Below are 13,239 nucleotides of genomic sequence, written 5' to 3'. Positions count from 1 at the left end.
ACTAGATGAATTCATGGAGGATAGGTCCATCAATGGCTATTAGCCAGGATGGGCAGTGATGGTGTCCTTAGCCACTGTTTGCCAGAAGCTGGGAATGGGTGACAGGGGATGGCTCACTTGACGATTACCTGTTCTGTTCATCCCCTCTGGGATACCTGCCATTGGCCACTGTTAGAAGACAGGTTTCAGAGTAGCAGCCGTGTTAGTCTGTATCCGCAAAAAGAAAAGGAGGACTTGTGGCACCTTAGAGACTAACAAATGTATTTGAGCATAAGCTTTCGTGAGCTACAGCTCACTTCATCATGGCATGCATCCGATGAAGTGTTCGTGGAAGCTCCGGGCACTCTCAGTGCATTGGCTGCAGCCTTGCGAGGCTGCTTTCCTCTGGTTTTCCCTCCTCTAGTGTTTGCCTTGGAAGGAGACTGAGGCGCTGGATCAAGATCCCTTGGTGACAAGGTGGCTGGGCTGGGCCTTCAAGGAGGCCGGCGTGTGTCTTCTATGCCTGTGGCACCCAGTGGCAGAGAGAGACCCTCCTGGTCGTGCAGGCACTGATGGCCCTGCGTGTCCAGAGCAGAGATCTAAGGCCAGTGGGCGATCTGAACTGAATAACATGGGGACATGGGGCCCAGCCCTGAGTGGGGCCAGGGGGACACGTGGGCTGCAGGAGTAGCCGCTGCGGGCAGGCTGTCTCAGACACTCCTCAGAGGCACAGTCCCTGCCTGGCTTCCCCAGTGCTCCAGGGGAATAGTGATTTGCTGCTAGCTTGTGCCCCCTCCCCCAGGTAGCACCTTGTGGGGGTAAAGCTGAGCCTGCATCCGATCCCTGCCCACCTGCTCCCACGGGAATAGCGGGTATGCAGCACTTATCGTTGATCCCAGGTTGGGGTACCCCACACAAGGGTGTCGGGGCGGGGGGCGGGATTCTTCCTCCCCTGTGTGGGCATGCAACCCATCATAACAATCAGCCAAATCCTGAGCGACTCACTGAGCCCTCACCCAGGCCCAGCTCCCGGTGAGCAGGGCGGGGGTGAGCTGTCCAGACACAAGCGCAGGTGGAAGGCAAACAGCCTGCGGTGGCCAAGATCCTTGCTGCTCTGCCAGAGACCTGCAGGGCCGTGGGCTGCTGCAGCTCGGGCTGCTTGTGTGGGTTGGAGAACAGCCGCGGGGCTGATTCATGTGGCTGGCCTGGAGCAGTAACAGCACCTCTGAAAACGAACACTGAGATTAGTCCTCGGCATGTAATTAATCCAATAATTACGTCAGATTAGCCCAGTGTGTGTTTAGAAGCTTTTAATTGATAATTAAGGAGCGAGGCCCGTGAGCAGGCAGCGGGCAGGAGAGAGCTCACTCAGGGTTTGCCGAAGCTGCGGGAGGCATTTCCACTGCTGGGGTTCTGGAGCGTGCCCTGCTGCGGGGCTGTAGGTTAGGCCACTTCCAGCAAGGTAGGGAGAATTGGACTGGAATCCATGACTCATCAGGCAGGACTTTTCCCTTGGCGTGAGGACTGACTCCTTCCCAGTGGGGTGTCAGGGGTCACGGTGCTGCAGGAGGTGTTGTTTTCTCTGATGAATACAGACCATGTGGCCATGTTTGATCATTAAAGACCTCTGAACCTTTTGGGCAAGGGCAGAGGTCTGAGTTCTTTGTGTCTCAGCCGCCTTTCAGCTCTGTATATTTCCCCTGACCGTGAAAGGGACACAATGTTCGCGGGCCCGGATGAGTACAGCACTCAAGCATATGCTTAAAATTAAGCTTCTGGTTAAGTGCTTTGCTGAGATGGGGCCATAAACAGTTGCTGCATTCCTCGCCAGAGGTGGCTGCATTAAAGTGGTGGGCAAAGCCTAAGAAAAGAGGTGGGCTTTTTGCAGCATGCCCTGAAGATCAACAGATCTGGGTTATTTCAGATCCTGGTGACAATGAATTCCAAATTCTCAGATCCCTCCTGGAAAACACCCTGCCAGAAGCTCCCTCTGTTAAATCAAGGGAGATCCAGCTCAGATGGCCCTGCAGATGCAGCTGGGGCAGTAGTTATGGCATAGCAGGGGGGAGTAGGTGTCACAAAGAGGGGGATCTAAGTATAGGCGCTGACTCCATGGGTGCTCTGGGGCTGGAGCACCCACGGGGAAAAATTGGGGGCAATGACCCATGATGGGCCAAAGTGGATAGAAGTTGGAGGAAGGAGGTGAAATTAAATGAACGAGAATTCGGGAGTGAATATCGGGGTGAAGTAGGGACGGGTGGAATAGTCTCTCAAGGGAAGCAACAATCGTCCCATTGCTCAAGTGGAGCTATGACAATTTACACCAGCTGATTTGCCCCCATCGGACTTTAATTCTGATCTCATGCCAGTGTAAACATGGCATCCTTCAAGGAAGTCAGCAGAGTTGCACTGATGTGAAACTGGCGTGAAATGAGCATTGGTGTGTCAACTTCTTGCTGCAAAAGGATGGCTAGATGGAGCACAGAGGAAGCCTTTAGCTGGAACAGTTGCCAGCAGAAAGCTGAGCGCTTCTGTGTTGAGCCAGGCTATTTAAAAGTTTCTGGTGGCTTTGGGGTGGTGTTAATGTGCAAGTAGCCGGGCAATCAGGAGCCGAAAGAAGAAATAGGTTGCAAGTGCCAAGGGGCCATTTCCTCAAATTCAAACTTCCTATGCGGTTGTTTTACATGAATAATGGCTACGTTGCTGCTACTTCCTTTCTGCAGCCATTATCATGTCGTGCCTTCTCTGCCACTTGCCCATGTGTGGCTACCTCTGTTTGCTCCTAAGCTAAGGTGTGCGCAGCACTGACCTGACAGCCTCGCTCCGACAAACTCGGTATAGCTGAGAAAAGGCCAGGCATGAGGCAAGCAGCATCTGAGAAGGGATCAGTTTGGGCAGCCTTCACAAAGAAGGTCAGTATCATTATTTTACACATAGGGAAACTGAGGCACAGAGAGGTGCAGTGACTGGCCCAAGGTCCTCCAGCAGATTTGGGAATAGAACCCAGGTCTCCAGGAGTCCCCGGCCAGTGTTCTGTCCACGAGGACATGCTGCCTCCCCTGTAAGAGCCTCTAGGTGTTTCCTGAGTGTAAAGAATAGTACGACAGTCTGAGGAGCTGGAGCGAGGGAGAGACGAGGGGGACCCCAAAGGAGAGTTTGGGTTGGAGCGTAGGAACGTAGGCCTGGAGGGACCTCAAGGGTTCAGTCCCCTGCTATCACAGGCATCCCCATCATATATTCCCATTCAGACACTTACCAAGCTCCATCTTACGTTAAGTGAGGTTTGTGGAGCAGTGGCTGTCCAGCTTTCGAAGGGAATAATCCTCTTTCCTGTATGATCCCTTCATCCCCCGCTGCTTGGCTGTCAGAGAACTGTTCCGTTGTGCAGAACACCAGAAAGGGCGCCCCAGAGCACAGCTTGAGGGGCGTCTCCACAGGGGAAAAGGCAGCGGGATTCAGTGAGAACCTGCGAGTGGGGCAGAAGGATAGACTCAAATCCCCAGACAACACCAAGACTGTAAGTCCGGGGGACTGAGTGGACAGTGGAGACGTTGCACTGGTTCAACTAACCCAGTTTGATTAAACCAGTGCAAATGTGTGTGTAGACAAAGCCTGAGAATTAATTAATTAACAAGCGTGAAACACTTTGAGATCCCAGGTGGAGGGGTGCTATAGAAGTGAAACACAAACTCTCTGATTATTTCAGTTTAAACCACGCTTATTTTGCTGTAGGTACGCCCATGGCAGGATTTCACACTGAAATGGCATCAGTGCATATGGCTGCACAAGGCGTCAGGCAGTGTAGGAACAAGAGCTGTGGAAGGAATATTAACCCCCCATGCTTGGAGGAAGCTTTCCATGGGGCAGGGTACCCCATCATTGCCTGAGACAGGGCTTCTTCCACTGAAGCTGGTGATAGTCATGGTCAGAGATGGGCCCTTAGCTAGAGGGACCCTGGCTCTGATCCAGTCTGGCAGGCCCTGTGCTCCTGATCAGGCCCAGTAAGCATAGTCACGAGCTGGTAGGAGCTGCAACTGCTTCTCTTCTGCATTTAAAGGGCCAGTGAGGAGACAAGCATGCAAGGAGAGGTTCCTGGGTAAAGGAGGATCTTCCATGGAGACTAGGGGGTTGTGGAAAAGACTGCTTGAAGGGGAGGGACGTTTGCCAGCACCGGGTTTCTCCGGTTGTCGCCCTGGGGCTTGAGGCAGCTGGGTCTTTGTGCCAACACCATATTTCTGTCAGTAAGGGCTGAGCCAGGCTGTCTGTGTTCAGCAGCCTAGGCTGTGCTGCCCAGATGAAGCCAAAAATGGTGGGGTTTGGTGCCATCCTCTCGCCTCTAAACCAAGCATCCTGGGTGCAAGTGATGTGCCAGAGGGCCTGGCCTTCTGTGGGTTCAGGGGCCTTGGAGTGCCCCCAGCCTGCTGACCATCAGGCCTTTTCTCTCTCGCCGTCTCTGACTGCAAGGCCGGGTACTGGAAAAGAATAACATGGAGGAAGTTCTCCTGGACGGCTCCCAGGGGCTGGTTCGGCCGTGGCCCTCCGAGTTCCACCTTGCTTGTGGAACGGATGTGGCACGTGCGTAGCTCGGCCATGGCCATCACCTGGGTTCTCACCGTCTCTCTTTCCTTCCCTGCAGGACATGCGGAAACATGTCACCATGACGCTCCTGGATACTGAGCAGTCCTACGTGGAGTCCCTCCGCACCCTGATGCAGGTATCATGCTGCCGAGGCTCGTGCAGAACGCCCCAGGGGAGGGGAGGGGAGCGGGGGGTCGATGGCACAAGCCCATGGACTGCACGCAGATTGGAACCTGTGTCCCACATGGGACATGGAGGCTGGGACACAAGACCCATTCCAAAAAACACAGCTCCTTAGCGATCAGCAGTGGTGGGGCTTTTATCTTATGCAGATGTACATCCACTTGAGCAGTAGCTCTTAACCTGCGGGTGCGGGATGCCCTTTCTGGGGGTGGAGACACGCCAGATGTTTTTAGAAGGTAAATCATCGAAAACACAAATTAAACACAGGCACATAAGTACAACTATTTGTTTCATCAAACCTATGTATTTATTAACATTATACATTTTTTAACGATGATTGTAATATACAAACCAAAAACATATGTAGGTTTAAAGAACTGACCTACTTCACCGATTTTTGACAAGGGGTGCGAGAACATATTTTGAGAACCAAGGGGCGCAGGCTGCAGTAAAGGTTAAGAACCACTGGCCTCGAGTGTAGTGCTGCACCCAGACATGGCTCTGAAAGCAGGGTAGTGAGTGTGGGTACTGTCTGGTCTCTTTCCCTTTGCAAATGCTCCTGCTGTCTCACCTACCTCAAAAGAAGCTGGCAGGCCTCTCGCGAGACCAGGGTGGGCAAACGTTTTGGCCTGAGGGCCACATTGGGATTCCGAAACGGTATGGAGGGCCGGGTAGGGAAGGCTGTGCCTCCCCAAACAGCCAGGCCCCTGCCTCCTATCCGCCCCCTCCCACTTCACGCCCCCTGACTGCCCCCCCTCAGAACTCCCGACCCAGCCAACCCTCCCTGTTCCTTGTCCCCTGACTGCTCCCTCCCGGGACCCCCCGCCCCTAACCACCAGAGGCTAGCCTCCCCGCCGGGGGCTCAAGGGCCGGGCAGGACGGTCCCGTGGGCCATAGTTTGGCCACCTCTGTGCTAGACTGTGATTGTCAGTGTCTGTATCATTGTGCTGTAGTAGCGAGCACTGGGCCAGATCCTGCCTTCACATACAACTGAGGATGTCATTGGAATTGCATGGCTGGAATGTGGCCCTGAACTGGCCTCGGCGTTCGATGGGAGCCTACGGGAAGAGCAGAGCCCTGGGGTGCTGTGCTCACTGCGACCTGTGCTTCCCCCTTCCTGCCAGCATCCTCTCTGTCTTGTCTGGGGTTAGCTTTAGCCACTCAGCCTTCACGCAGGCCCTGAGAAAGCAGGGAGATGCTGCTGCTGCTTCCAGTGGGTGTAAAGGAGGCGCAGAGCTGGGAGCGGTCTGCCTGCTGCTCACACCTCGCTGCTCCCCTAGTGGCTCTGCCTAGATGTTGGATACCGGGGGGGAAGAGGCATGAACTTTGCCGGACGCCGCAGGCGACAGCTCTGGGATTGGAGCAAGAGGGGCCCAGAATGACCCTCTAAGTTCAGTCTGGGAGGAAGAACCTGAGCTGTTCCCCGCCACAGGCTCCTGGAGGTGGGACGGTACTTGGGGACCAGCAGTATGACACGCGGCAGAGAAGTCCAGCGGGACGAGTGGCTGTAGCTCCCTTGCCAAGGGACTGGAGGCGGCAATCCATCACAGCATCGGGTGCTGCCGCAGCCTGACTCAGAGGAGTCAAGGATGCTCCAGCTGAGGCCCTGCCTCCTCAGACAATGGCTGGCGTTCTGCTCTTCAGAGGGGCTCTGGACTCCGGTCCCTTGGGATGGACGGGCAGCGTTTGGTGTTAGATGTCTCTACATGCAGACAGATTTCACCAGACCGGCAGGTGTTTAACTTTGCAGGGTCCGCCTCGGAATAACCCTGGACAGTGTTACATGACACTTCATTACGCTGATCTTCATTAACCGCTTGGAACAAAATGTGTATTCCCAGGCCCAGCTGCCCTCAGGGACCTTTGAATGAACACTGTAGGAAAAGGACTTTGAAAAGCTACCTCCCCTGGGGGTGACCCGGTGGGATGTGCAACGGCTGATATCCAGCTTCATATTCGTAAACTTCTGCTAAGCCATGACTTGTACCCACAGACCTGGGGAATGCAATGGCTTTAAGAAGTCACTCAGTCTGCTATAGCCAGCCAGCTGCAGCCAGGGTACAGACGTGGCCACAGGTGCAGACCCTGGTGCATTCACGTGTGGCCTGGGAGAAATCTCTCATGTAGCCTGTGATACAGAGAAAGGGACCTCTGGAGATTACCAGGATAAACCACCTCTGCTGGGGCCTGGATTCTCCCCAGGCTGCGGTGCAATATTAATGATGACAAAGTTAATCAAGGAACCCATGGAAGAGACATCTCCAGAGCAGGGACGATCTTGCGGCAGCATGGAGATGGACCAGATGTTAGTGTCCAGATTGTGTTGGTCTAGAAGTGAGCTGCTTGAGAAGCTCAGCCGGCAACTGCTAGTGCTAAAAGGGACCTGCACAAGGAGCAAATATTGGGTGTGTGCCCTTTTTAGTCTTCGTGAGGCATAAAAATGGCCCGAAAGGATGGGGGTTTTTTGGATAAGGGAATATTATTTTTAATCTTTGTTTCTAATAGAGTAGCACGTAGAGAATCAGGGTCTCATTGTGCTAGGTGCTGTACAAATATAGAGCAGGACAATTCCTGCTCCGAAGAGCTCAAACTAATCTAAGATAAGGGGCAGCGGCTGGCCTAACAGAGGCGGGAAAGGATGGTCCAGCGGCCGGGGTGCCTGCCTGGAACTTGGGTGTCCCAGGTTCAATCTCCAGCCCTGTCACAGGCATTCTGCATGACCTTGGGCAAGTCACTTAGGCTCTGTCTACACTACAGACCTTACAGTGGCACCGCTGCAGCTGCGCCGCTGTAAGGTCTCCCGCGTAGCCGCTCTTTGCCGATGGGGGCGAGCTCTCCTGCCGGCATAATTAAACCACCCAAAACGAGTGGCAGGAGAGCATCTCCCACCAACATAGGGCTGTCCACACCAGCGCTTTTGTCCAGAAAACGTATGTCAGTCAGGGGTGTGTTTTTTCACACCCCCAACCGACAAAAGTTTTACCCACAAAAGTGCTAGTGTAGACAAGACTCCTGCCTCTCAGTTCCCCATCTGTACAATGAGAAGAACAGCACTGGCCTACCTCAGAGGGCTGGGGTGAGAATAAATATTAAGGAGCGTGAGGCGCTCCTATACCACAGTGATGAGGGCCATATAAATAGATAGCCGCGATGAGGGACGCTGCACGAACAGCGTGTGTTAACACAGTGCCAGCGGCTTTGTATCTCCCATCCCGTCCGTCCTCTCTCAGTCAATCGATGGGTGGACCCCTGAGGTCCTAGCTCCTTAGTGGGAGACCAGCAAAAGTCCTTCAGCTCCCAGAGAAAAATGAAGCAGGCAAAGTTGACTCCTATGCAGCGACACCAAGAATACAGGGACCGGCAGGCATGAAAGGCTGCTCCTTGCAGAGTGGTTTTTCTGTTGCTTGTTCAGCTACATCTTTGATTTATTTCTTTGTAAAAGAAAACCCTTTGGTCTAACCCAAGCCAGAAAGTCTCTGCTTTTCAGGGAATGGCCTTGGAGCCAGGGCGCACAGGAGCCAGGGGACAAAAAGCCCTGAGGCTTAGGAGAGAACAGCATGATGCAGAACATAAGCTCTTGGGAGAGAGCGCTAATGAACAAACGCTTCCCCTCGGATATCCCATGATGCCCAGGGAGCATTCCTGCATTGTATCACTCCGCAGAGAGGAGGGTTGGAGTTCAGAGAGGAACAGGCTTTGTGGGGATGATTAACAGGCCTAGGAACTGTTCCCATCACAGCTGCTCCAGCCCATCAGGCTGTGACAAGGTGCTTTCCGTGGGGTCATGATGCTTAGAGCCAGGTGGCTGAGGCCAGGCAGTTAAATTTAGTAGGAGCATTTATTTCTCTTTCTCTGCTGTGATTGCCAGGCTGGATACAGGTACTTAGCTTGAAACCAGGTGTGCGCTCTCAAAACAGTTGTGTTCCCCCTTTGGATTTGTAGGGTGAAATCCTGGCCCCATTGAAGTCAGTGGACGTTTTGCTCTTGATTGCAAGGGAGCCAATATTTCACCGTTCGCAACAAAGAGGAAGTGTCTCTGCCAAGCTCTCGCACCTTTCACGTAATGTTAAAAAAATGAACTAAAATAACATCCATACCGCACGTAGTCTCATTGTGGTCTTCCTCCCCCCCAACCCCCAGATGTTCATTGTATTTGCATGTTGTCACTCATTAACCCTGTGGTAAGCTTGTAAGTTCTTCAGGGCCGGGATGGGTATGCACATCACCTAGCACAACGCGGTTCTGATCCCTGATTGGGACCTCTAGGCGTCACCGTCATCTGAACCATCATTTCATGACCGACCGCAGAGATCGAATCAACCATCTCCTACGGGCCCACAGTCACACCATTTCTTGTCCCATTGCGCCCCTTCCTGCTCAAATGCCCGGGCAAGTCGATGGGCCTTGCAACATACTCGGAAGGTCTCCAGATTCAGGCTGCTTCAGACTGAGCACTGGTGTCGTTTCACCACCTAACAAGCACTCAGCAGGGGCAGCCCTGCCTAGAGAGCCTGGCAGCAGATGGCAAAGCAACGGACCGTGCTGGCAAAGGCCCCGTGCAAAAGAACCAGACTGCAACTTTCAGGCAAGATGCTGCTGCCCTGTGATCATGCGACACCAGCTGGCAGTGCCCCTGTCCCCCGCTGTGAAATCTCATGCCAAATGATGGACATGCCCCTTCAGTCAAACTGTGCCAATGTCACCTTCATGACGACTTCTGGTTGGTTCCCCCAGCCAACCAGCACCATCTCGCTTTTATCCAATGGGCCTTCAGCTAGCTAGCTGACATTCACACCTCAAGCACTGGGGAAGGTCATTGATGGCACAGGCTGGGTCGGATGAAGTACAATCCATGCCTCCTCCTCCAAACAGCCCCCTAGGCACACTGAACGTGGGAGGTGCCTGGAGGAAAGCTCCACACACAGGAGCAATCACTCTCTGGGAGCTCTCAGATTTGTGCAGTAAGAATGAACCTGCTGGGGGGAACCCCGTCTGCTCCCATTGCAGCTCACAGGGGAGCCAACACCTCGTGAAGGCAGCTGATAGCTCCCACAGTCTCAGCATGGATGCCCAATGTCTGTCCCTCACCAGGAGTAGAGGTAGCAATTTTCACCCCTTAACCCTCCTTGCAAAGATCCTGGAAGGCTCAATTAATGAATGTTTGAGAAGCTCTCTGAGATCATGGGTATTATCCTCGTTGTATAAATGGGGGAATGAGAGGTTAAGTGATTTGGCCAAGGTCAAACAGCAAAGCAGTGTCACAGCCAGGAATGAAACCCAGGAGTTCTGGCTGCCGGTCTCTTACTTTAACCCCTAAACGCACTCCATTTCCCCCTGTGTGTTAACTCAAACCCAGTGACTGTGGCAAATGAGAGGTGGTAGTCTGAGACCGTTTGGTTTTAAAGTCAGTGGAACGTATTTCTGGGCAAGGTCCTAAATCCAAATGAAAAGTGTGTTCTCTGGCTAAGGGCTTATATCCTGAAGCTTGTCCCAGAATGTCTGAAAACAGCTTTATTCTAAACCCCTGAAAAAAGGGGGGGATTTCTCATGTTTCATGTCCCCTGTGCGGCATTAGAAGCCCCACGGCAGTCTAACTTTTAAATGAACTCTACATCGGTCCCATCTCCCTCTGAAGTGGAGAACTGTGCCAAAACTCTAAGACGTGTGAACTGCATGTCATCTAGTCATGTATACAAAGGGGAAATGTCACCGTGTCTGAGGCCAGCTGGCCGTTAAGTGAGTAGAAGCACCCAAGGTCGTCCTCATTCCACTGGGCTGTTTGGAATGCTCTGCCGGAACTGGCCTCCCTAAATAGGATCCTGGCCTTGGCGTGGCAGCGAGCAGGACAGCTCAGGTCACCCTGGACCTCTTGTTGCAAGCCCCGACTTTCAGTCACTCCTAACTTTCCAAAGACTTTAATCTCTGGAGCTGAAACATTCCAACTTGGGGATCAACACTGAGGCAAATGACCTGGAAAAAGTGGGGAAAGACCTGTTTTCTGCAGTCCCAGATAAGAGATTTGCCCAAGATCATACAGCAAACCTGTAGCAGTCCCACGTCTTTCGAGTCCTACTCCAGTGCCCTAACCATCTGGCTCAGCAGGGTCGCAGTTAGCATTATGTCTGGTAGTGAATTGTGTTTCCGTGGGAACTGTAATTCCTGAACCCTTTCACTGGGGCTGATGCAGGATGTGGATTTTGCGGCTTGGTCGCTTGAGCAATAAGGGCCCGGCTCTGTCCCCAGATACACAAACACAACTTCCTCTGACGTCAGTGAGCATCACCCACACACGTCCGAGAGCACTCCGGGGCAGCAGTGGTGGGAAAGAACCAACACAGAATACCATGGAAGAGAGGGCAGAATCCGTTCCAGGAGTCCTGATTGGGAAAGGCCCCTCAGTCCAGCCTCCTGCTTGGCACCTGCTCTCTTATAATGCAAAAATACGCCCGGTACCCAGTCTGTGGGCACGTAGGTGATGATTAAGCGGCACCAATGCTCCCACGTAATTTTTGTGCCTGCCTTATTAAATAATGATTTTAACTCACTGGCCAAACTCTTGGCCCCCTGCTCTGCTCGCTTTGCACCACGCCAGCAGAGCAAAGAGGACAGAAACAGGCTGGCGTAGAACCAGCCTGACGGGCTGCTAGCCACCCTCCCACAGCACCTCTGGTAGGGGGTGGGGAGGAGGCATTGCTGTAGCCTAAGGTCCCTGTAAACTGGGTGGCCGCGTGGCTGCCCAGCAGCCTGTTTAGCGCCGTGCAAACACTCAGTGAACCCGCCCGGAGCGGGGACCTGCCACAGCTGGGGGAGGGACACTCCTCCCCTCCCCCGGCCCCCAACCTGCCACAGGAGGGGAGCCCCTCCCCGGCCCCAACTCAGCCTGCGGCCCGGACCTGTCGCAGCTGGGGCGGGGCAGCCAGATTGGGCCCAGTCGCAGCCCGGGCCAGCCCCAGGTGCAGCCAGGGTGGCGTGGCCCAGACCCAGCAGCGGCCCAACCCCGGAGCGGTCCTCCCCCGGCCCGGACCTGCTGGGGCTGGGGATGGACACCTGTCCTGCAGCCCCAGCCCCAGAGCTCCCATGGCGGGGAGAGGCGCCTCTCCCCTCCCAGCCCAGGTGCTGCTGCGGGAAGAGAGCACTGGGGGGAGCCCTCTCTCCCCGCCTTAACCCTGGAGCACCCTCCTGCACCCCAAACCCCTCATCCCTGGCCCCACCCCAGAGCCTGCACCCCCAGCCGGGGCCTTCACACCCGTGCACCCCATGCCTCTGCCCCAGCTCTAAACCCCTCATCCCCGGCCCCACCCCAGATCTTGCACCCCCAGCTGGAGCCTTCACACCCCTGCACCCCATGCCTCTGCCCCAGCTCTGAGCCCCCTCCCACACTCGAACCCCTTGGCCCCACCCCCACCAGATGAATTTTGTTATGTGCACCAATATGAAGGTGGTGTGTCACATATCACCTCCATATTGGTGCTCATAACAAAATTCATTTCGCACATGGGTGGGAAATATTAGCTGCATGGCCTGCGTTACTCTGGCTATACCCAGCATCCAGATGGCTCCCTGGGAGCTGAGAGCAGCTGCAAAAGTCTCAGAGCTTCTCTAAACCCTCTGGAGCTGGTGCAAAACTTGGGACCGGGAAACCACAGTCAATCCCCCACCTTCCTGCAGCTAGAGGACAGAGGGATGGCTCTGTGGTTAGGGCCAAGTACCACTGAACTGCGGAGTCAGTGGGCTGCTGGCTCGGGCCAATGCAGCACAAACTGATTTCCACGGTGCTGCAGTGATTTTGTGTCATATGAGTTTCCCCTCGGGGTGCCCTGCCTGCAAGCTGGAGCTCACACACGGGGCCGCCCATCCCTTTGGAGCTGCGTAATGAAGCAAGATTCCATCTCAGCAGCACCTGGGGGCCGTCATCCACCATGGAGAATAGGGAGTGGGCACTTGGTTGGCTTGAAGGACAGGTGGATAATAAGCATTTAGAGTCCTTGAATTCAGGCAGGGAAGTTCTTGGAAATGTGCTTGTCTTATTCATGTGTGCAGCCTGGCAAAGCACACCGCCCCCAGGAATGACTGGTGCAGGAGATGGAACATGTAATGAAGGAACAAGCTGTCCCCTCCCTCCACCCCGCACCTCTATTCCCACAAAGTGAATGAAAACGTCTTCCGTTCCAGCGCTGCCCATGGCTGAGTTTTGAGGTGGTGGGAGTGGAAACAGCTGAAGAGTCCTCCAGCTTCTTGCGTCTTTGGGGTTTGCAGGGCATGTCTGTCTGTCCAGCTAGCCATCAAGAGAGATAGGGCACTAGCCAGGGACTCAGGACGCCTGGCTTCTATTACTGACTGTCCCACTCACCGGCTGTGTGACCATCGGCAAGTCACTTGACTGCTCCGCGCCTCAGTTTCCCCTCTCACCACTTGTCTGTCCTTTACGCTCTTAGAGCAGGGCCTGTCTCTCGCTCTGTGTACGTACAGCACCTAGCACACTGGAGCCCTGATCTCAGC

At 54.3% G+C, this 13,239-nt stretch overlaps 1 protein-coding gene across 1 annotated transcript in view; it reads left to right on the top strand.

Annotated features, from left to right (window-relative positions):
• Positions 1–13,239, top strand: part of ARHGEF17 (Rho guanine nucleotide exchange factor 17) — a gene marked incomplete at its 5' end in the record, with an annotated part of 237,680 nt that overhangs the window by 153,495 nt on the left and 70,946 nt on the right. Inside the window, one exon of the mRNA XM_084617490.1 lies at positions 4,616–4,693. Within this exon, the coding sequence (XP_084473616.1) occupies positions 4,616–4,693 (78 nt within the window). The remainder of the gene's footprint in view (positions 1–4,615; positions 4,694–13,239) is intronic.

The sequence above is a fragment of the Lepidochelys olivacea genome (assembly GCF_965140295.1).
Source record: "Lepidochelys olivacea isolate rLepOli2 genome assembly, chromosome: 1".
Taxonomy (NCBI): Eukaryota; Metazoa; Chordata; order Testudines; family Cheloniidae; genus Lepidochelys; species Lepidochelys olivacea.
Note: the sequence above shows the minus strand (reverse complement) of the source record. Positions and strands in the feature narration are given on the sequence as shown.